The sequence below is a fragment of the Eleginops maclovinus genome, chromosome 4 (assembly GCF_036324505.1).
Source record: "Eleginops maclovinus isolate JMC-PN-2008 ecotype Puerto Natales chromosome 4, JC_Emac_rtc_rv5, whole genome shotgun sequence".
Taxonomy (NCBI): domain Eukaryota; kingdom Metazoa; phylum Chordata; class Actinopteri; order Perciformes; family Eleginopidae; genus Eleginops; species Eleginops maclovinus.
Window position 1 is genome coordinate 35,438,031 of NC_086352.1, and position 24,995 is coordinate 35,463,025.

The 24,995-nt window shown below is 41.7% G+C and overlaps 1 protein-coding gene across 1 annotated transcript; it reads right to left on the minus strand.

Annotated features, from left to right (window-relative positions):
• Positions 1–6,781: 6,781 nt before the first annotated feature.
• Positions 6,782–22,161, minus strand: lins1 (lines homolog 1). The gene is made up of 6 exons (XM_063882468.1): positions 21,844–22,161; positions 19,856–19,945; positions 16,081–16,213; positions 9,802–10,404; positions 9,079–9,265; positions 6,782–8,740 (listed from the first exon to the last, which is right to left on the minus strand). The coding sequence occupies exons 1-6, from the start codon at positions 22,147–22,149 to the stop codon at positions 7,936–7,938; spliced, it is 2,124 nt and encodes a 707-aa protein (XP_063738538.1). The 5' UTR covers positions 22,150–22,161; the 3' UTR covers positions 6,782–7,935.
• Positions 22,162–24,995: the final 2,834 nt, after the last annotated feature.

Here is a 24,995-nt window from a genome sequence, read left to right on the forward strand (position 1 = left end):
ACGAACCTACGTAGCTACGCTACATCTATGCTACACTCTATACTAGTCATTTTAAGACAGTTTGAGAAACACTTTAAACTTATAATATATTAATTTCAAATGTGACATTTTACCAAAATACTCACGGACCAATAGGGGTCGCTCACGGACCACCAGTGGTCCACGGACCACTCTTTGAGAAAGACTGCTCTAAATAAACATGAAATGCATTGTTGGACTTAACATTACTTTTTAAAGTAACCACGTTAGCCTTCAAATAAGCTAATCATAACATAGCACTGCAATGAGGTTATTGTAGGGGGGCGCGAGTATTGTAGGGGGGCATCCCCCCCCGAACATTTTTGAAATTCATAACTCTCTGAAACACTATTTCTTGCATTTTGAGGTGCAAATTTTGTGGAATACAGCCACGTTTTTGTCTTTGTTACAACATTATTTTTGTGCTTAGACTGGGAGGAGGTATGTGTGTGTGTCGGAGGGTGGGGAAGACCAGATCATTTTTTGGTAATATTATATTTACACTGATTGATATACAATATAATATGTTTCATAAGTTAATACAAAGAACAGTGAGTGTAACTGAAACTAAAAGGTACAACTTAATTGTCACATACATTTTGCATTTTTTGTATTATTCAATTTTGTTAAACTATATCATATATTTATGCAAGACACTTAGCATACAGCTGTATTAGCTATTTGTTTGGGATGGTTTTCTGACCTTTCACACCTTTGAACATTCACACAAGAAAACAATTCTTACATGACTACTCTGCTGGAAGAAGCTGGAGATTGTTGTCTGTGTTCTTCCTCTTTTCCTCATCTTTCACAGTAACTTGAAGAAAGAATTTTCATTTAGCCTTCATATCAAATCAAATATTATAAAGGATATTATCAGAGGACGCCCAGAGGCCCACCTGCCTAAAAGCCTGCTGTCAGGAATGAGGTGCTTGTGTACTTTGGGCAGAAACCCATTCCAAAAAGACAAAAACCCACTCCAATGGTGGAAGGAAAGTGAAACGAAGTTTCCTGCCCTGGCTGTTGTGGTGAAATCCTATCTGGCTGCCCCTGCAACATCCACACCTTCTGAACGTCTGTTCTCAGCACCAGGGACCATTGTGAGCAAAAAAAAGAGCAAGCCTCACCAAAGAGCATGTGGATATGCTCACATTCCTCCACAGTAATTCAGAGTAGGTAGTGTAGTAGAGGAGTAAAGAGTGGTGATGGATGAGAGGGAGGACAGAAGGAGGAAAATGGACAGTACTATATTGCACCCTCTTCATTACCATGTAAGCTGACAGAATAGCAGTTAAGATAGTCAGTTTGATTGTGCATCAGGTTTAATGTTAGGACTGTTATATTGTGTTAAAACACTAAGGAATTTCTGTACTGTGCACTGCACAGTGTTTGTTTTTGCACTGCATTTTTTTTATCTTTTGTAATTGTGTACAGGAGAGATTTTTGTTTGACTGTAAAACAGTAAACAGGCTGGCCTTTTTATTTTGTATAATTTTATTTATTATATATATATTTTTTTGCTGTGCAAAACAGTGTTGTTTAATAAAGTATATTATTAAGAATTGTTTGGTATTTATTTGAGATACATTATGGTTTTTATTAATCGAGCAACAGAAAAATAATCGTTAGACTAATCGATAAAATAACCGCCCGACTAATTGTTTAAAACAGGAGTGCCCAACCTTTTTTGAACCAAGATCTACTTTTAAAGTTGATAGTGTGTCGAGATCTACCAAGCCATATCGAAAGCCATAGCGTAGCCACAATTAATTGTGCATTTATATAATAACACAATGTTCTGACAAAAAGATCAAGTTTTAACAATAATAATACATTTATTGAAGTAAATGTACGTCGTGCAAAGAATAAGCACAAGTAGGCCTAGGACTGGCCCGTAACAACACAACAACATACAACCCGATTAATACAATGCCTATTTCAAGTTGGAAAAGTGGTTCTCTACCTTAGTGGGACTTCTGGCACTGAGAGGAGGAAGCTAGTCTCTCATAGTCCGGAAAGTAGGAGCTGAGTGCCAGCCGTAACCAGGCTACAAGGTGGTCATCAGTCATGGTGGATCTGTATTTTGACTTAATGATTTTCATATGTGAAAAGGCAGACTTACACAAATATGTTGATCCAAAAAGTGCAGTCAAATTCTTTACAGTTTGTCTGAGGTTGGGGTACTTCTCTTTCTGCATTAGATTCCCGAATTGGACATTTGTGTCAGGTGTAGCTCTTGATTTGAGCTCAATGTCATTATTTAGTGTGAGGATCTCATTCTCAATAGCACCGCTATGCCGGTTGAAGAGTGATGCCACTTTGGACGTTATACAATCCACATCTATATTTTCCCCAAATGGAAAACTGAGAACAGGCTCAATGGATACAAAGTCAGTAAAGCGCCTGTCAAATTCTGACAAGATGCTTTGCACTTGATCATCATAACGTGCACTCTCAAGCTCCGCACAGTCTTTGCCCTGACGCTTAAGTTCTGTGTCCATGTGTGGAAAGTTCCGTAGATCACACTGTTGCAACCTGCTTGATAGCAGCTGTAACTTGCTTTTAAAAAGGTGTTCACGGAGCTGATCATGTTGATGATGTGTTGGTTCTTACCCTGCAGCTCTAGATTCAAGTTATTGAGCTTGTCAGTCAGATCAGTAAGAAAGACTAAATCCAAGAGCCACTGACTGTCTTCTAGCTGTGCATATTCAGCATGGTTTGAACATTTCAGAAATTCTTTAATTTCGGGCAACAATTCAGAAAACCGTTCCAGAAATGTACCTCTGCTGAGCCACCTTGCGTCTGTGTGCAGCAGCAGATCTGTGTGTTCTGCACCGGTCTCCTCCAGTTGCGCACGGAATAATCGCCTCTGCAGACTCCTGGCCCCAACAGAACAGGCAATCTTGTTAGCCACATCCATCACGTCTTTCATATTTAAAATCTTCCCGCACAACCCCTGCTGGTGAATTATACAATGGTAATTCAAAAAATCCGGGAAAGATTCAGACTGTTTGCACAATCCAATGAACCCAGCAGTACATCCAATCATTGCTGGAGCCCCATCGGTTGTAATGGAGATGAGTTTGAAGAGGGGCAACTTGCTCTTGCTAACGAATTCCATAAAATCCTGAAAAATATCTGTGCCTCTTGTGTGCCCTTTCAAAGGCAAAATGGTCATTCTAATTCTAATGAACACACATAGCTGAGCCACATCCACAGCATCAGTGGATTTATCGAATTGCAGAGAAAAACACTCACATTTGTCAATATCATTCCTCAATTGCTGTTCAACATCCTCCGCCATTCCCTTGCATCGCCGTGTAACAGAATTTCTTGATAGCTGCACATCCTGAATAGCAGACACAATCTCCTTTCAATTTTTAAAATCGGCCAAAAGCGTATCTGCGGCTTCCATGAACACAATGTTCACAATCTCACCATCCTTGAAAGATGTATTTCCTTTTGCAAGAACACGACAGACACGATAAGAAGCTATGGTTGCAGCCTTACTCGTGATATTGGGCCTGGTAAAAATGGACTGTTGTGCTGCTAGCTGACTTTTCTAGTCCTTGACTTTTCGGGCGCGCAGTGGTGATTTAGCTGGGAAGTTTGTATCGTAGCTCTTGTGGACCGTCTTGAAATGCCCCTCCAAATTCCCTTTCTTTGGTAAAGCCACATTTGCATTGCAGATAAGACAGATGGACTTGGCATTCGAATACACGAAAAAATAATCCTCCTCCCACTCTGAATGAAAATGATAAGTTTTAGATGTTTTAGCTTCTGCCGACATGGTAGTATCCACTCGCTCTAGTCAAGCTTCTCGCACACTTCCGGGTCCTTAGTTAGAACCTAGCAACCATACCATGCGCGCAGATAGAAAGAAGCGCGTGAGATTTTTTCTGTGATTATGCCTGATCTACCTTACTAAAGCTGTACAAATCTACACACTGCTTCACGCGGTCAGCAGTTCATTGTGCCTATTTAAGATGTTTTAAGTTGGAAGTTTTACTGTAGGTCTATTTTACACAACAGTAGGAGGATAGTCTACACACAACATTTTCTCGCGATCGACTGGAACTCAGCCCGCGATCGACTGGTAGACCGCGATCGACTGGTTGGGCACCCCTGGTTTAACAAATAATCATTTGCCCCCAGCCCTAATGTACAGAAACTGGTATTGTCGAGTAGCGGCACTAACTCGTAATAGGCGTCACCATTCAACTTGTCGTCTAGAGCCTTCTGCTCCACGGTCAGGTCTCCAGAGGGTGCTCGTAGGATGGTCTCATCAATGAATGTATCATATCTGAATAACAAAGTGGAAAAAAACTGTGTATTCGTTTGTTGGAAACATTGTTCATGATCTCCAATTCATTTTTATTATGAACACAATAAAATTAAAATGGAGGGATTGAATATCTGTCCGCAGGAACAGCTTTTATCTTTTATGAAAAATTAGTTATTTCATTAAATGTATTTGGGTCTACAACAAATGGTACACATGTGTATTAACAGAGGCGTCAGGTGGGGGGGGTTTGTGTGTGTGAACGAAACGGGGAGAGTCGGCTGCTGTCAGACCATCCAGCTGTACCGCATCTTCACAAAAATTAGTTTTGCTCTTAAAACTCATTTCCATGCTTCTTCTTTCTTCACATGGTTTCCTGGCGTCTCTCCATGCATTCCTGGTGGGAGCGACGAATGCACAAGGAAAAGACGCAAGTGAGGGATGCAGGGATGCAAGTTAACCCTTAGATGCATAAGTGGTGTCAAAAATGACCCCAGCAGTTGGTTTTTTTGCAATTTCTTCCTAAGTTTAATGTTTTGTCATTTAATCTTCCATGTAGTCCTCAAATAGGTTGTCTTTGACATGAGGCAATTTGGATTTGTATGTAATTGTTATATTTTTTTATTATAATATATAATTGCATTTTTTGTATCAGTACCACACTTTTTAATACGTGGCGTCAAAAATGACCCCAAGCATTTTCTATGGAATTTCAAAGGTTAACCCGAGGAACCTATGATTTTTATCAACTGTGACTGACATCTCAGATGAAGAGGACCCAATAGAGGACCCAGACTATTCTCCACCTGGACCCGACTGGAAACAGACCACTAGGCAGCCTTCCACTACGTATGGGACTACGTCCTGGTCAACTGCAGGCAGAGATTCATCCCCAGTGATTGTATCACAGTAGACGAACAAGTCGTGCCATTCAGAGAGAGGACCAAGTTTATGCAACACATGAAGAGCAAGCCCGCTAAGTACGGCATAAAGATCTTCTGGGTTTGTGATGCAAAAACCCCCTATGCAGTTGATGGGATGTGTACACTGGGAGACCACCAGGGGAAGGAGTCAATACAAATCTGGGTTTTAAATTGTCAGTCAGTTGTGCAGTGGATTCAGACACACAGGTCACAATATCAACACAGACAACTTTTTCATCAGTGTGCCTCTTGTAGAGAATCTCCAGAAGGGTCTGACTATTGTGGGAACATTGCGAAAAAACAAGCCATACATCCCTCCTGTGATGAAGGCTTCCAAGACCAGGGAGCTCTTCAGCACTGAATATGGGTTCAATGGCAGCATGACCATGGTCAGCTATGTTGGAAAAAAGGACTATGCTGTTCTGCTCCTCAGAACAATGCACCACAGCAAAACGGTGGATGAAAACACCCGGAAGAAAAAACCAGAAGTGATCTACTTCTACAATCAGATGAAAGGAGGTGTAGATATTGGCACCTACTCCTGTAAACGCCAAACGCAGAGGTGGCCCACGCTGCTCTGGTACAACTTGATTGATATTGCCACCCTGAATGCCTATTCCTTTTTCAAGGCTCAGCACCCTGAATTCTATGCCTACCAACCTACATCACTGCAGCAATGGAAAGGTGTGGGATGACAAAAGCTGCATCCAGCCACAGCAAGGAAACAGACAGGGCCAACAGAAGAGGAAGAGGTGTAAGATATGCCCAAGAAACCAAGACCGCAAAGCCAGCAATAGTTGTTGGAAATGCAGTGACCCTGTGTGAAGTGCTCACAGCCAGAAAAGGGTACTTTGTAACAGCTGCTCATAGTGAGAATAGAGAAGACAGCGTGTGTTTATATGTGTGTGGATGTGCGACAGAAGGACAGACAAACACTGAAAGTTAAGGTTTTGATGGCTGTATTGATAGCAAGTTTTTGTTCAAATGAAAGACGATAAGAAATTAACATGTAAATTATGAAATCATTCTCGAGTTGGGATCATTTTTGGATGTTTACCTTTTTTACCTTTCTCAAAGCTGTTTTCTGATAAAAAATGTTAATAAAAGTGATAAATGAACATGTTAAAAATGAAATCATTATTTTGCTGACCAAAATATAATAAAAATCATCATCTTTAACCAAAATGAAAGACATTTCTTAAGTTTACAGCATAAAACACATTCATTCTAATTGGGGTCATTTTTGACCCCACTCATGGAAGAGTGTAGGTATTGGTAGGTCATGCATCTAAGGGTTAAGAGAAGTGAGTTCTACCCGAAGTCAGGTGCGATACAGACTCGCTGTTGGCGGGCTTGATAACCCACTCCCCCTCCACAATAATTGGATTGGAACAGCACTTAATGCGTAAACGCGTAAACAGAGGGGTAGTGTGTAGGGGGTGGTTTGGAATTGAGCCTAAATCAACTTTTACTAGGATTTACTCCGTTCGTGCTATTCTGCTTCTTGCTCAGTTTTCCTCTCGTCTCTCCTAATATGTGCCCGGTGAGCAGAGCTCCCTTTTTTTTTTTTTTTTTTTTTATCTTTTATTTATAAAATTTGCATATTTACAATTTATTTACATTTTTACAAGTTTTTTTTTTTTTTTGATTGTTTTTCCTTTTGCCACTGTACACACATTCGCATCATACAGTCAACATTTCTCCCTCCACCCAAAACCAAAATTGTTTCCAAAATAAAAAAAATAAAACAAAACATAATCATGCACAAAGACCCATCGCACACAGGCATGTCATTCCCCACAATAGAACATTGTCCTTTCCTTAATTCGTTCAGAGTCCTCTTTCTTTTTTTTTTTTTTTTTTCTTTTTTTCATTTGTTATTTACAAAATGTATTCTCATCACATCTTCCTTTATTGTCACAAAGGAGCTTCCCCACACAAAGTCTTCCTCGAAACGCAGTCTTTCAATGCTATTATACAGCATTTTTATGTCTCTTTTTGTGGTCCTTTCAAATAGGCTCCAGACATTCAGCAGAGCTCCCTTAAAGGAACAGTACCTTGTAATTCTTTGTCATACTACTTTTATTATGTTTTTAAAGTGATGATATCATTGACCAATTTTAAACGTGTTTAATACATATTTATATACATTTATGGATTTATTTACTATGTTTTAATGTGGGTTACAATAATAAAACCATTGATTCTTGAAAAATACAACTTGCCAATAATTGAGCACACTGTATTTGTTTTTGTTGGAGCTTTTTCTCATCCTCTGCAAGGGTTTGAGGACATACGGATTTGTATAATACAGATAGTAAAGCCTCCTAAAGCACACTTGTAATATTTGCCTATATAAATATAATTTCATTAATGGATATTAATGAAAACAATCCATTTATTATTTATTTGATTATGTACTGCATGTCATCGACTTGCATCCTCATATTGATTGTTGGGCCACTACTGCTACATAAGTAATTCTCCAGGAAAACCTTCACAAAGAACTTAAAGCAGTAACAGCTCATTTTTGGCAAAATTATTTTCTCAAAGTCAGCAATCAAAAGCCATATGCTCCTGGTTTGTGTACTTAAAACCTCTTGCTAGTCCTAGCATGCACCGGTTGAAACACAAACGGGACCATTTAGATTTATCTAACAAGCCAGTAAAGAAAAACAAAAATCTATATTGAAATGTCAAAACACAAAATTGCTATGAAAAGTTGGATAATATCTCTAGGAGCCTTAAGAGTGAAGAAGGGTTGTATGGGAAGAGTTTCTTTGTGTGCAGCCTCTTCACCACGTCTCTGAGTTGTGACATGCAGAGGACCACCCTGTCTAATGTGTCACAAGTCAAATGTCCTGACACAGGTGCCATGTTTGGACACGATGTTTGCTGACTCTGAAACACCGGCACTGAAGGCCCTTCTGCTCTTCTGTGTGGTATGGTGTTAGGTCCAATCAGTATTCCTGCTAAGTCCGATAGTTTTTGTAGTTTCATGTCTGATTTCATATCTAAACCACTATATCTGCTTTTCTCACTTACAGACGCCTGTTCTGCACCCTTAGATACCTCCATGTCCTCTGTATCAGACGTGTCAGAACTATCATACTCTACGAGGTGAAACCCAGCAGCCATACCGATCATTCCCGCTGATGAAATAGCACCTGTGGGCTGGAAACAGGCGTTGGACCGAACTGGATCTTTATCTTCGTTAGTCACCTTTAACTCATCACCCCCACATGAGGCAGTAGGTGACTGCTGCAGAGAAAGACGGCGATCTAACAAGCATGTTTTTCCACATGCTGCAGTGAAGCCCTGCCAGTCAGATCTCAGGTATTTGAGGTACCGCACAATGTACTCCAAAAAACAGGTTTCAGTGGAGATGAGAAAGTCAAGGAGTATGCTGTGGTCGAACGAGATGCTCTGAAGCAGCAGCAGGAAGTGGCAGTGAGGGTTGCATCCAAAGACACAGGCTGCCTTCAACATAGAGAAGTCATCCAGTCCAGAACACAGTCTGCAGGAAAAACAACAGTTCAGTTAGCTTATTGTCTAAGCATGACAGCTACCTCCCCTGGATGAGAAATTTAAATTGTTTTCAGGTTAGTTCAAATTACACTTCTCTTTTATGAATATTTTTTCCATCTACCAATCCAGCTGTTTAATTCTGCAATAATTGGAAGATCCAGGTTTTGGTTTAATTTCCAGCTGGATTTAGAAAAAAAAATTCCCTTTGTTCAGCTGTGATCCAAAATGTTAAGTGTGAAAGTGTTAGTGTGTTTTTATCACACTCCCCTACTGATATGTTACTTGAATGTTGGTGAAAATACACATACATCTGCATAATTGTAGTACCTGTGATGGAGGAAAATGGAAAGCAAAGCTTTAGCTGCCTCCATCATGTCGTCGTCCTGTTCACCAAACAGCAGGCTGAGCCAGCAGCAGCAGTGTGTGACCTCTGTCCTTGGCACACTGACCTGCCTCAGGAACGCCCACACACTCTGTAGATACCCACACACCTTGAAGACACTGTTCACTTCCGCTGTGAGAGGACATAGGAAGTATCAGCATCATCACTCAGCTTAAATGAGAGTTGAGTATTATGGTGTTTTATTAAACCAGGGAGGTTGCTTGAGATTAAAAATCTCTTTTTCACAAGAGTCCTGGCCGAGATAGGCAGCAGCACAGTTACAGACACAAATGAAAAACAATACCGGATGACATATGTTCACATTCAGAACATCATCATACAGAGCATCTACAGACAGGGTTTTCAGCTTCTTTGTTTATTAAGAAGTGCTTTAAAATTGTTTAGAAGGACCATGTTCATGTTGCAGCCGGTTCCAAGAATAGGAGCAGCATTATAAAACAATTACAGCCGTAATTAACTAAACTACATCAATCAATGTTTTTATAAAATCAGTTCAAGTAATGCAGAAAGTATTGTACACAGTAACTCACCAATCATCAGTATCATCAGTAACTATGTAGTATCCCTTTACTATGGACAGTTGAGCATCTTACAGCTCACAGTTTTGATTTAACAGCCTGCGGCCACAAGATTTCATAGATCCTCACCTGCTCCGCTAGAAGTTTCGATATAAATCTCCAAGGACTTGAGAAGCAGCAGGCCAAGCGCTCTCAACATCACACAGTCTGCTTTCTGACCTTCCATTCCTCTGACATGTCTCGTCCCCCCAAAGACAGAACTAGACTCCACTTGAACCCTTGGCAACCAATTAGTATCCACTGCTTTTAACATAATCTTTGCAAGAAGGCTCATATCAGTGTTGAGTTGCTTGTTTTTCGGCCCAATGTACAGCCCTTCCCGTAGAGCCCAGTTCTCTCCGGACTTTTGAAGCACAGCTCTCTTCAGCAGCAGTAATGCGCGCTTTTTGACAAAATAATGTGAAGAGCCGCCGATTATTGTCAGTAGTGCTGAGGAGTGAGTGTAAGTTATTCTCTGACTCTGCAGAAAGACATCAGCTCCACAGATCACACTGGATGCGGTGAGCAGCTCCAGCAGCTCCAGCAGGAGGCAAAGTGTTGTTCCCCAGCGTCTGCTGCTGCTGCTGACATCCTCCGAACACAGCAGTACCTCACTTCTCTCTTCAGGAAGAAACTTTGAACATAAAGTCATCAGGCTGGAATCAAAAGCTGCCAGAAGTTTCCCAAAGTTCTCTGGTGGAAAAAAATGCATGGATTAAAACATACAGCAACAATCACACTGCCAGCAGCCTGGGCTTCTCTATTCTGACCTAATGTCGGTCTTAGCTAGCATTGAATCAATGTTGCATGACAATCTTAATAATGAATCCGTTATGCCAATGATCATCTTGTAATTGAGTGTCGGAGGATACAAAACACACCGAACATTCTGGTGTTCTCTCCTGCTGGTGACTATGTTCTATAGAAGAAGATTAGGACGACATGAAAAAAAAAATGTGGGGATGTGAATTTTTTATTTGTTTTGTTCTGAGAAAAAAGTCAGAATTCTGAGATTAAAGTCAGAATTCTGACATTAAAGTCTGAAGTACGGGTTCCTGTAGTGGCCCAACTTCAGTAAGAAACTCTCATAATGCAGTACAGAACAATGGAGGAGGTAACAGAGTTTTTGCGCACCAGAGGGGTGCCGGAGGAAACCATATTCCAAATGGCAGAACCAAAGGTGAGTTATCAATCTATGTGTTGTTTTGGCATTCGTAAAAAAAACCAAAAAGGCGTTAGAATGTGAAATGCAGACGATGTTTAGCTAGCAGCAAGTGTGTTAGCTTATATGCTAGGTCAATTTTTTTACCCATCTAATTCTGCAAATAATGGGTTTAGTTTGTCGACACACAAGTTGATGCCTGTTGGAACAGTGACGACTAACCAAGTGGTTTTCATGTTTCTGAAGAGACTGAATTAAATATGCCTGGTGGTTTTCATGTTTCTGTAGAGACTGAATTAAGTATGTTTATCAAGGCAACTAGCAGCTAGCTGAAGCCTGACATCTACCACTCACCTGCCTGCTAGTTATATATAGAAAAATAATTGCTAACTATTTTCTCAAGATATTGTCTGTAAAAAACATTGTAAAAGTGATTATTGCAGTGAGACAACCAAACAGCATGATTCTACATACATTTTTGATGACAGTTCAATATTATTAAACAAATTTTCACACTGAATGGTTTGTGGCCTAACAGGACCATCACTTGTTTGTGACATTGCACATCAGAGAAGGTGTGGTTATTGCCAGGCCTTTAAAGTGAGGACAGACAGAAAACAAATAACCAAACAAAAAAGTAGGGCGACTCGATGATGATTATTTCTATTTGCCTCGCTATATAAGCTTTACAATACTTGTACCTTGTACCGCGGAATTTTCAATGTCACACACAAATGGTGCCCATCTACAGTCAGATTTGAATGTGTAATCTAACATTTTCAAAAGGAGTACAAATACAAATTCAATTTATTGAACCAGAAGTTATCATAGATAAACTATCAAAAAGGTTTTAAATAAAAAAGGACAGGATCGACAAAAAAGGTACACTATATGATTCAAGATTCAAGAAGCTTTATTTATCCCGAGGGAAATTGAGGAAGAGAGCGACTGTTGCTGGCTGCCGCTCGTAGCAGCGCCGGAACCGGAAGAGTTAACGTGTATAAGTAAACACCTTTTGTCAAAGAGAGACAGACTGGGCTGCCTGTGCAGGTGGTAACAGCTACTGTATGCCCAGTATGGGCTCAGTTTCTGTAGGTGCAGCTGGTGCAGGTCTTCCTTCCTCAGGCCTGGTGCTGTCCTCCTCCTCCCATAGTAAAGACCTCTCTACTTCAGTCCTCTCCGCTAATCCACCACATACGCACACTGAGGTTTGTCCTTTAAGTCTATCTAGGCTCCACGCTGTCTCAAATCAATCATACTGCAAATATGAGGGGGAAAAAAAGAGTGTAATAAAAGCTTTAGAATAATAAATAAATGAAATGAAGCTGGCTTTGGGGACGTGGAACGTCACCTCTCTGGTGGGGAAGGAGTCGGAGCTTGTGCAGGAGGTGGAGCGTTACCAGTTGGATCTGGTGGGGCTCACCTCTACGCACAGCGTCGGCTCTGGAACCTTACTTCTTGACAGGGGTTGGACTCAATTCCTCTCCGGAGTTGCCCAAGGTGTGAGGCGCCGAGCAGGTGTGGGGATACTCACAAGTCCCCGGTTGAGTGCCGCTTTGTTGGAGTTTACCCCCGTGGACGAGAGGGTCGCCTCCCTACGAATGGGGGTTACGGTGGGGAAAACTCTGACTGTTGTGTGTGCTTATGCACCAAACAGCAGTTCAGAGTATTCTGCCTTCTTGGAGACCCTAAAAAGAGTCCTGTATGGGGCTCCTGAAGGGACCCCTTAGTCTAGCTGGGAAACTTCAACGCACACTGGTCAATGATGGAGACACTTGGAGGGGCGTGATTGGGAAGAAGGGCCCCCCTGATCTGAACCGGAGTGGTGGTTTGTTACTGGACTTCTGTACTAGTCATGGATTGGCCATAACAAACACCATGTTCGAACATAAGGATGCTCATAAGTGTACGTGGTACCAGAGCACCCTAGGCAGAAGGTCCATGATCGATTTTGTTATCGTATCATCGGACCTGAGGCCGCATGTTTTGGACACTCAGGTGAAGAGAGGGGCAGGGTTGTCAACTGATCACCATTTGGTGGTGAGTTGAGTCAAGTGGCAGGGGAAGCCTCTGGACAGATCTGGTAAGCCCAAACGTGTAGTGTAGGTGAACTGGGAACGACTGGAGAAATCCCAAGTCCAGGAGGCTTTCAACTCACTCCTCCGGCGGAGCTTTTCAGGCATCCCTGTGGAGGCTGGGGACATTGAACAAGAATGGGCGGTGTTCAAAGCTTCTATTGTCGAAGCTGCGGCGGGGAGCTGTAGTCTCAAGGTCTTAGGTGCCTCAAGGGGCGGTAACCCTTGAACCTTCTGGTGGACAACGGTGGTCAGGGAAGCTGTTTGACTGAAGAAGGAGGCCTTCCTGGATATGTTATCCCTGGTTACTCCTGATGCAGTTGCAAGGTATCAACAGGACCGAAGGGTAGCAGCCTCCGCCGTGTGGGAGAAGTTCGGAGAAGCCATGGAGAAGGACTTTCGGTCGGCACCAAGGTTGTTCTGGAAAACCGTCCGACATCTCAGGAGGAGGAAGCAGGGAACCATCCAAGCTGTGTACAGTATGGATGGGACGCTGTTGACCTCAACTGATAGGGTGTAGGGCGGTGGAAGGAACACTTTGAGGAACTCCTGAACCCGACAACTCTGCCCTCTATGTTAGAGGCGGAGCTGGAGTATGAAGGGGGATCCACTCCAATCTCCCGGGGGAGGGGAGTCACTGAGGTAGTCAAATAACTCCACAGTGGCAAAGCCCCAAGGGGTGGATGAGATCTGCCCAGAAATGCAGAAGGCTCTGGGTATTGAAGGACTGTCATGGTTGACACGTCTCATCAACATTGCGTGGAAGTAGAAAACACTAAAGAAGGAATAGTAGACCGGGGTTGTGGTTTCCCTTTTTAAAAAGGGGGATCAGAGGGTGTGTGCCAATTACAGAGGCATCACATTACTCAGCCTACACGGGAAAGTTTACTCTAAGGTGCTGGAAAGGAGGGTCCGGCCGATTGTTTGAAGCTCAGATTGAGGAAGAACAATGCAGATATTTTCCTGGTCGTGGAGCGACGGACCAGCTTTTACTCTTGCAAGGATCCTGGAGGGGGCCTGGGAGTACGCTCATCCGGTCTACGTGTGCTTTGTAGATTTGGAGAAGGCGTATGACCGGGTTCCCAGGGAGATACTGTGGGAGGTGCTGCGGAAGTATGGGGTTAGGGGGTCTCTACTCAGGGCCATCAAATCTCTGTAGTCCCGCGAGTTCTGTGTCCGGGTCTTCGGTAGCACGTCGGACCGTTTTTCGTGAGGGTTGGCCTCTGCCAGGGCTGCGCTTTGTCACCAACCTGTTTGTGATTTTCATGGACAGGATTTCGAGGCACGCTGCTGAGATGAGGGTCAGCACCTCCAAATCTGAGACCACGGTTCTCAGCAGGAAACCGATGGACTGTCCACTCCAAGTAGGGAATGAGGCCTTACTCCAAGTGAAGGAGTTCAAGTATCTCGGGGTCTTGGAGTGGAGCATGAAATGGGCCGGAGAATCGCAGCAGCGGGAGCGGTACTGCAGTCGCTTTGCCGCACCGTTGTAACGAAAAGAGAGCTGAGTCAGAAGACATAGCTCTCTGTCTACCGGGCCATTTTCGCTCCTACTCTCACCTATGGGGTCATGACCGAAAGAACGAGATTGCGGCCAAAATGGGATTTCTCCGCAGGGTGGCTGGCATCTCAGTCATCTGGGAAGGACTCGGAGTAGAACCGCTGCTCCTTCGCATTGAAAGGAGCCAGTTTCAGGTGGTTCGGGCACCTAGTGAGGATGCTACCTGGGCGCCTCCCTAGGGAGGTGTTCCAGGTACGTCCAGCTGGGAAGAGATCGAGGGGTAGACCAAGGACCAGGTGGAGGGATTATATCTCTTCGCTGGCCTGGGAGCACCTTGGAATCCCTCAGTCAAAGCGGGTTGAAGTGGCCAGGGAAAGGAAAGCCTGGGGCTCTCTGCTGGAGCTGTTACCTCCGCGACCCTGACGGATAAGCGGGAGAAGATGGATGGATGGACTGAAACTGTTAAGAGTGCTTCAGTTTTCTAGGCTGACAATACTATTACTGTATTGCTAAAATCTCACGTCTGAAGATTTCATTTAAAATAAAAAGTTTGGTCTTTCAGTGCATCATGCTGATTTTGTCTTTCAGATTGTTTGGCTAAACTAAAGTAGCTAGAACCGGTACTTTTTGATATGAACTTGTGATCTATAAGATGAAATTATCAACATTGTCCTGCTGTTTTAATCACTAACAGATAGTACAGCATGATTTATATATTAATAATTCGGTGGTATTGAGGTAAAATTATAATGGCCCGAACCCCCACGGTAACATTACTACAGTACCATGAAGGGGTTACTGGGCAAATGATTGGTAGCTAGGGAACATTAATTATCAAATATCTTCCATTCTACTTTGACCACGTACCTCTAAACTACTGTTACAGGCCAAATAGTTTGCAGTTATGACAGCTAAAAAGGTTGCGCAATATGGTGTGTTTGGGTGTGCAGCCCCGATAACTAGCAGGCAGGTGAGTGGAAGACGTCAAGCTGCTAGCTAGCTGCTAGTTGCCTCGATAAACATACTTAATTCAATATCTACAGAAACATTTAAACCACCTTGGTTAGTCGTCACTGTTCCAACAAGCATCAACTCGTGTGTTGACAAACTAAACCCATTAATTACAGAATTAGATGGGTAAAAAATTGACCTAGCATATAAGCTAACACACTTGCTGCTAGCTAAACATTGTCTGCATTTCACATTCTAACACCTTTGCGTAGTTTTTACAAACGCCAAAACAATACAAAGATTTATAACTCACCTTTTGTTCTGCCATTTGGTATATGGTTTCCTCCGGGACCCCTCTGGCACGCAGAAACTCCGTTACCTCCTCCTTTGACTTTAAAGTCAGAATTCTGACTCCCCCCCCAAAAAAAAATCTAAGAATTCACACCCACCAATTTATTTTCTTATGCAGCCCTAATCCTCTTCCGTAATGTTCACCAACATAGAAAACATGTTTGAAGTTATTTAGTGATGCTGTCTTCATTGGTTCACCAGAGAGTACTTACACAGTGAAAACTTACGCTTAAGATAAGATAAGATGTGTGAATGGAACCAGGTCGTTCAATATTTTGTGCAATGACAAAAAAAATGCTTCCTATTCAATTCTAGCCAACTTGTTTTACCTTGATGGCCTCCTTGAAGAAGTCTTTTGACGACATCAGTCAGTGACCACAGACAGGTATCCAGAGCAGGGCTGAGGGTCGAACTGTAAAAAGCCTGTTCACACGTCTCCCACCAGACAGGACAGACTGTGTTCTGAGAAATGTAAATGTATAATATTAACAAATAATGCGGGAATAAACCACATTATATTAAGTACTATAAAAACTAGTATTGGTCAAATAAAGCGCTGACCAGTTTATTTTCATTTTTTATTCAAAGTTATACCTATCATTTCTCCGTCTTATCCTGATGTTTTGCCTTTAATGCAATAATTACATTTGTAAGCCAACTCTTTGCCTGTGTTTACTGACACTATGTTGTTTATCAATTTGTCTATGACAATCACCACATAAGCTGATTTAAATGTTCTAGCATGTATAGAGCAAATACTTTCATATAGTTTTGAAAAAAGGGGAATTGACAAAGGCTTGGGATGTCAGGGACCGTGCACTCCTATTTACTGCCAGCGTAAAGGTTTTTCCATTGTAGGAGAGATATAACGTAATTTCCCTCAATGTTAACGGGTTACAAATTCCAATAAAAAGAGGCAAACTTATTGCAAAAATGAAAAAAGAAAATCAACATATAATCTTTTGGCAAGAAACACATCTAGTACAAGATGAACATGAGAAACTAGAGAAACTACGATTTAGAAATGTATTTTATTCCTTCTTTGCTAAATGAAATACAAGAGGAGTTGCTATTTTAATTTTGAATAAAGTGGCCTCCAGCTCTCCTCACAAAATGTTGATAAGAAGGGACGTTATATCTTGGTAAAGGGTACTCTTGATTCCAGGGAAGTAACACTATTTAATGCTTATAGACCATCAGGACAGGACAAATCACTAATTAAGAAAATATTTGATATAATCACTGCAGAAGTTTCTGCTATTTTTATTTGTGGGCGGGACTGGAACGTTCTTCTCGCGCCCATATGCCGTTTACTCAAGAATTGATTACTTCTTTATGTTCAACGTAGAGAGAAATATAATTAAAGACTGTAATATTGATGTTAAGGATGTATCAGATCATGTAAGACTATATTTGAAACTTCATTTAGATATACAATCCAAAAGCACTCTCTAAGACTTAATGCTAGCCTGCTGAATGAACATCAATGCGTACATTTTACTGAGAAGGAAATTTGGAAATATTTGGAATTTAACAGTACTAAGGATATTTCATCAAGTGTTTTATGGGATGCGGCAAAGGCAGTGCTTAGAAGAAAATTCATAATGTGGTCTTCAAAGTGTAAAAAGGAAAAACAGAAACAATTGAAGGATTTAAAGACCAAATTGAATACATTCAACCCCCAATTGTTAGAACAAATAAATACAGCAAAACAAGAATTGAATAAGATATTGGACAAACAAGTGGAGATAAAGCTCAAATATATTAAACAGACTCACTACAAAATCGGTCCTAGAGCCCAAAAAATGCTCGCATTGGAATTTAAGGAAACAGCAGTCTGAAAGGTCGATCTTTAAAATCAGAGACCCAGACAGCAACAGCATGTGTTTTAAACCAGGTGATATACAACACTCCTTTGAAAAATATTTCAAGAAACTATACTCCCAGCCTAATACAGTACAACCCTCTGTCATTAAAGCCTTCTTGGATTCCTTAGACTTACCATCAGTTGGTGTGGAGCAAAATAAATTGGTAACAAAAGAAACTACACATTTAGAGAGAGACAATGCCATATCAAGACTGAAAAATAGCAAGATGCCAGGAGGAGACAGGTTTCCAGCAGAATGGTACAAGAAATATAATATCTGTGATTCCTAAGGTTGGAAAAGACAAGACTGAATACGGATCATAGACCTATTTCAGTCTTAAACATTGATTACAGACTATTCGCTTCAATTATTGCAAAAATACTTGCAAATACAGTTCCTGACTTGATGGACACTGATCAAACAGGATTTATAGGATATTTTCAACATGGAGTTTGCAGTGAGCAGAGCGTTTCCTCTGATTTTCTCCGCTCACACAACATTCCTCCAGACATCGCGAGGTGCCCCGGCTCTCCGTGGATTACCATCCCAGCGGGCAGGCGGAGAAAGCGGCGCAGGGAGAGGAACCAAAAGCGGGTTCGCAGGGTACGGAGGGAGCCACACAAACCACCGCTTCCCAGCATCTTCCTCACCAACGCAAGACCACTCGCTAATAAAATGGATGACCTGAGGCTTCAGGTTCCAACAAACAATAGCATCAAAGATGGTTGCATCCGGTTGATCACGGAAACCTGGCTTCACTCACTCATCCCGGACTCAGCAATCCAGCTAGCAGGCTAAACAGCACAGCGCCAGGACAGGACAGGACGAGTGACTCCGGTAAGAGCAGAGGAGGGGGACTGTGTGTGTATGTCAACAACATCTGGTGGCCTAAAACAGTGACTTTAGACCAGGGGTGTCAAACATACGGCCTGCGGGCCTTAACCGGCCCCTCCCATGGTTCAGTCCAGCCCGCGAGACAACGTCCCAAAAAATGCAAAATGAAGAAATTCCACATTTGTCCAGTAGAGGTCGCACTGACATAACAAGAGATCTGGTCAGCTCGTAAACTCGCATCCAGTCATCCGAAAATAAACAAAAACGTGCCCAGATTTTGTCAAAATTATCCACGGCGACACCCTCCAAAATGTCTTTGTCAAAGTAAAGAAAAGTGGATACAGAGTGCAGAGTTTTTCAAGAAAGGTGGACTGATTCTTATGTTCTCACAGATGTGAATGGGAAACCTGTGTGCTTGGTGTGTAACCAGCAAGTTTCAGTGCTAAAGGAATATAATATTCGGCGCCACTATGAGACTCATCATGGTGAAAAATACAACCATTTTCGAGGACAACTAAGAACAGAGAAGATAAATGAATTGTTAGCAGGTCTGAAGAAACAGCAGTCTGTTTTTACCCGTAGTCGAGGGGTCAGTGATGCAGCGGTGAAAGTTAGCTACCTTATTGCTAACGAGATAGTCGCAGGATCCAAGCCATTTTCTGATGATGAGTTTGTGAAAACATGCATACTGAAGGCTGCAGAAATCATGTGCCCTGAAAAGCGACAGGCCTTTGCCAACGAGGAACACTGTCTTATATAGGATTTCAGATCTTTCGGCAGACTTGGACAGCCAAATTAATGACAAAGTCGAGTCATTTGATTATAGATATGGTCCTATAATATATTGTTCAAATATTGCATTATAGCTTTGATCTTTATCTTTGCCTATATATTCCAGTTTCATGGAGTCACAAATGTTGTCGTTTACCTTTAGGTTTTGGAAAGGCTGGACAGGTGAAAAGTTTGCACCCAGTTCCAAACGTGATTTTATAAATAAAGAATCATTAAAAGTGTTTGCAATATTTAGGCTATCAATATCGTGTGCTCCATTTAATTTAATTTGCACGGACTGACATTTTCGGCCATCTCCATGGTCAGAAAATCTGCACAGGAATTACTGAAGGATGTTTGATGCAAACTGTGATCATTTGCCTTAATAAATTAATTAGGTTTCCATATTATTTGCAAGTGTTCAATTCCGTTACATAAACATGCCTAGTAGAACACATTTCCCTTTGAGATTATCTTCAGGATCTAGAATAAAATAAGTTAAAGTTGGGTGTAGTGGCGCATGACCTAAATGAGCTGAAAAGCTAGTGTGAAAGGTTTACAACAAAGGACACAGATTTCATAGAGGGCAAATGAAGTAATGCAAATGTGTAATACAGTGCTTAGAACTTACAGATGTGTGGAGCTGATAAAAGACACACGTTGACACACTCTTTGCAGCTAGGTGTGAGGTGATCTGGTCATTGGACTGGAAATGAAGGATCTGCGAAATAGAAGTATTTTAGGATATCACTGGGGAAAACATGTGGACACAATCATAGATGGAAGAAGTACTCAAATCCCTAACATAAGTTCAAGTAAAAATTACAGAACAATAATTTCATGCATAACAACACTATTACAATATTAAAGAATGTTATATCGTCATTTTTTCATCTCCAACAAATACATTTTAGGGCTCATTAATGTTGTAGTTTATCAATGTGGAACCACTTTCAATTACTTAATATATATGAAATATTAGTAGTAGAAACAGTACTGCATCATACCATGTAATTATATAATGTGTTTTTATAGTGAACAAGTACATAGTGTTTAATAAATGCAGTAGAGCAAAAAGTACAATATTTGCCCCTAAAGTGTAATTTGTACATCTATACAAATATTATTTAAGTATGCTCTCGAGTAAATGTAATTTGTTCCTTTACTTCATTGGCTAGTCCAGGGGTGGTCAACCAGTCAGAGGTTAAGAGCCAATCATTTTACTGTCTTACTGCAAAGAGCCACATCATACAGGCACACATGCTGGGTATGTCCCCCCACCTCTCTCCCTCCTTCTCTATTTTGCTCTCTGCCTTTCTGTGTGCTCCCTCATTCTCTTCCTCTATGTGCCCATATCTATCTGTCACACATACAAAATGAAAATCTAAAAATACAATAATTTACACAGACACACTGACACAGACAGACACACATACCTCTGCTCAGCCAGATATGTTGTAAATGTCACAAACCATGATATTGACATAAATTGACTTAAACCTCTCCTACCAGTATTAAGACTAAATGAAGTAATAAGAATAAAGGAATATTTAAATGTTTGTATTAAAACAATTTTAAAAAACATGATTAACGTTGGTTCAAACACTGCTTCATGACAATAAATGAAGTGTATTTTATTTAACTTTCCTCACATGAGAACCATCTCAACTTTTACCTTATCCTGACAGAAGTGACAGAAGCTTTGCTCATAGATAGATAGATAGATAGATAGATAGATAGATAGATAGATAGATAGATAGATAGATAGATAGATAGATAGATAGATAGATAGATAGATAGATAGATAGATAGAATTTGAGGATGAAACCTTCTTTATAAGTCACATACATGCACACAGCAGAGCACACATAGTGAAATTTGTCCTCTGCATTTAACCCATCCTAGTACTAGGAGCAGTGGGCAGCTATTGTGCAGCGCCCGGGGAGCAATGGGGAGGGGAGTTTGGAGGTGTCCGGTGCCTTGCTCAAGGGCACCACAGCAGGGCCTAGGCGGTGAACTGGGACCTCTCCAAGTAGCAGTACACTTTCCATATTTCAAGTCTGTTCGGGGACTTGAACCATCGTCCCTACGATTCCCAGTCCAAGCCCCTACTGACTGAGCCACTGCTGGCAAGATGCAGTTTCTCTCATCTATGTATTTACCACATTCACCAATCCGGGAGTATTTCTGTTTCAGTTGCCAGCTTTCCGTGAGTAGGCCTTCACACTCACACACACACACACACAGTTTTGATTCGACAACATTGTATTGAGTTATTATAGTTTTATCTGAGTTTTATTTTTGCCGTTCAGAAGCAGATCCCTCCCTTCACTGTCATGCCATGGATGTATAATAAGGCCACATCGCGAGTGCAGAAAAGCCCGCCTCCGGTACTGAAGGATCTGCAGTCTGATTGGCTTAAGCACTTCCGTGAGGAAAACTCGGTGTAACGATTGGCCTGGAACGTGTGTGTCGTTAACCCCTTTGTGAACTGGGATACATATGCTAAAAAAAAAACCACATAATTTAAAATAGATATGAACTGAGGAGCCGCGGGTTGGCCAACCCTGCGGCTACGATGTTTAAAATGTATATGTGTGTGTTAGGAAGCCCACTTACAAGTCGTAACATGACATTCATGTCTTGTAAGCCTGTCAGAACCTCGGCATGGTATAAGTTGGCTGCTGGAGGTAGGCTCCCAGACATCAGCACGGAGGTGATCTTGTCCAGCAGAGACACACTGATGCAGGTCAGCTCCAAGTCCCCACCGGAGACCCCTCCACACACACCAAAAAATATCGCAGAGGCCACATCGCCAGCCCTTTGGCTGGGACATGACCCCCTCCGCAAACATGTGTAGGCCTCTGTAAGGCAAGCAACGCTCTCTCTGACAGGACCCAGCTTTCTGCTCGCTGTTGGCTCCATGGTGCTGCCACTTCCGCGTTCATACTTCCGCGCGTATCACATGACCAACAAACGGTCAAGTCACTGAGGGAAATCATACCGGATGTGTGCTATATAAGCCTTCAAATTAAAAGTAATTTCACCTCGTTTCATTTTTGTGGACTAGATAGCATTAGTACCAGTGTTGGGGTATTTACTCAAAAAAAGTAATTAGTTACTTATTACTAGTTACTTCTGTACATTTCAACGCTATTACTTTACTAGTTACTGCATTTGGAAAGTAACTTCACTACTTATTACTTTACTTTATCTAGTATTTTTTTAAACCTGGGCGATTCAATAGTCGACAGGGGAAGCATGTCTTCTACAATGAACCCTGCCACCAGCCTGTTAATGTCTTTCTGTGTTACCTGCTTCTGCGATCCAACACTTGAAAAAAAGCTTTGCCTGTTTAGGCGGGGTCGGCTGCTGATCGACTCCTTCAAATGACCGGAGAACAGGATCTTTCGCCACAAGTTTTGTATTGCCGTGCAGGGATGATAAATGCTTGGACAGGTTGCTCATTGAGTTGGTAGCAGTTGAAAGACACCTGTCGCCTGGGCATAGAGTGCATTTCACTCGACTATTTTTGTCCTTTCGAGCTATAAATTGAAAGTAATATGTTTATCGTCACCGGCTGAAACCCCCTATGTCCATCTTATCCACTGAAGCTTCTTGCAAGTCACAACATTTAACATTAGAACTAGTTATTTTAACAATTCTTACAAATTCAAAATTGTAACAATATTCTTTATCAGTGCATAGAGCTAAGTGCAATGAGTTCCAAAATATGCTGCATCACTTTTCACAATGCCATTAAAGGGCCAAACAGTTCTGTTACTAACTCAGGTCAGCGTGATGACTGCGACTGAACGCTCTGTGAGGGCTCTGCAGTCTGGCTCATAGCTGCTGACAGCCAGTCTAGGGCAGTATGTCAGGGGTCTGTCAGTAAGGCGGCTCCTGTACTTTGACTTCATTATTTTCATCTGTGAAAACGCCATTTCACAGAGGTCAGTGGTCCCCAAAAGCCACTCAGCCTTGACCTGCATTTCTATGTCATTTTACAAATCAATTATCTCCATGTCAACCCCACTTGGCACAGCACTTCATGGAATGTATCTGCCACCTGTTCTATGTCAATGGGCTGGAATGGATTTGAATTGAGAACAGCAATATCTTCCATCATATGTAACTCACCAAAACGCTGGCTGACTTCGTTTGCCACTTTGTCCATGTGAGAACAGTACTGCTCAGGGTGAAAAGCATCCTTTTCTTCAAAGGCTTGTGACATTTTCTCAAGTATGCGAAAGTGGTGCAGCTTCCTGTTCCCCAGATGTGAAGTCCAGACACCAGGTTTGGCTTTAAACGCATTCACTGCGCTTATCATTTGGTGCCCTGGAGCTCATTGTTGAGTGCGTTCAGTTTCGCCATTAGGTCTGACAGAAACCCCAGCTCCAGTAGCCATGCATCATCTGAAAGTTCCTTGTGCTTCTCATTCCTTGTCGACAGAAACGTTTTTTTTTTAAATCTCCGGTAGCAAATAAACAAATTACTGCAGGACTTGGCAGCGACTCAACCACTGCACATCAGCATGGAGGAATGGGTCTCAGTAACACGCATCAAGCTCGTCCAATAACGGCTTGAATAAGCAATGTTGAAGTGCTTTTGCCCTAATCAAGTTGACCAGTTGGACCATTACATGAGAAAAGTCCACGATCGTTCCAACCAAGGCCTGCTGGTGAATCACTGATAATTCACAAAGTCGGGAAAATCAGGGTCAGAGCACAGTGCAATAAAACCCACGCGCACACTGCGCAATGTCGGTGCCCCAGTTGTAGCCCCCAGTATATGAATGGGGATGTCATTTTCGAGGATGTATTTTTTTTTAACATATTTGTAAATGTCCTCACCTCTCATCCTCTCCTTTAAGTGCAAAATGGTGAGGAAGTCCCCCTTTGTTGAAGGATCCCGGAAACCCATTCTGACAAACAGAACAAGCTGAGCTGTGTCTATTACATCCAGGGACGCAAGTGACAGGTCCTTTAACACAGTGACTCGACCCTCCTCGTCACTGTTGCGGCAGCAAGCGGTACTCTTTTTAGCGCCATTTTGATTTCTTCTTTGTTTTTAAAGTCATTAAAGACTCTCTCAGAGGCAATTCACATTGATTCCTTAATTAAATCTCCATCTGTACAAGGCTTCCTGTTTTTTCGCCAAAAGGTGACTTACACAAAATGATGTTTCAGGGGCAGCCTTTTTCTGAGCAGCAGGCTTCGAGAAAAACGATTACTGGACCTTCAACTTAGATTTCAGCTCTTCTACTTTTCTATCACATTGGTCAGTAGCCTATTCTTCTCTAATCTGATTGGTCACATTGCTACACTGAAAACATACGGCTGATTCAAGGGAGCTCGTAAAAACAAACCCTAATAATTCATAATGTTTTTGTGTATCCAGGTTTCAATTATTTTTGGGAATGACAGTGACCAATGCTGTAAACACTGTAAGATAAATGTGAAATATTTGGCTTTATAAAACCAAATATTCATGTGTGATTGATTGAGCTATTGTAGATATTGTAGTCAGTTATGGTACAAGGAATTAAGCAATTTCGACAGGGTAATTACTTTATCTATCTTTATCTTTCCGTTCTTCCGTAAATATTAATTTGAGGTAAATATGGAAAGGAAAGGTAGTTGTTTATTTCAGTTCAGGGCTAATGTTTTCAAGAACTTAAGATTTGTACACTGTTTTTTTCATTTCAAATACATATATACATATACATACATATGACATCTAACCCTGCCAAAATGGTACCTGATCATAAT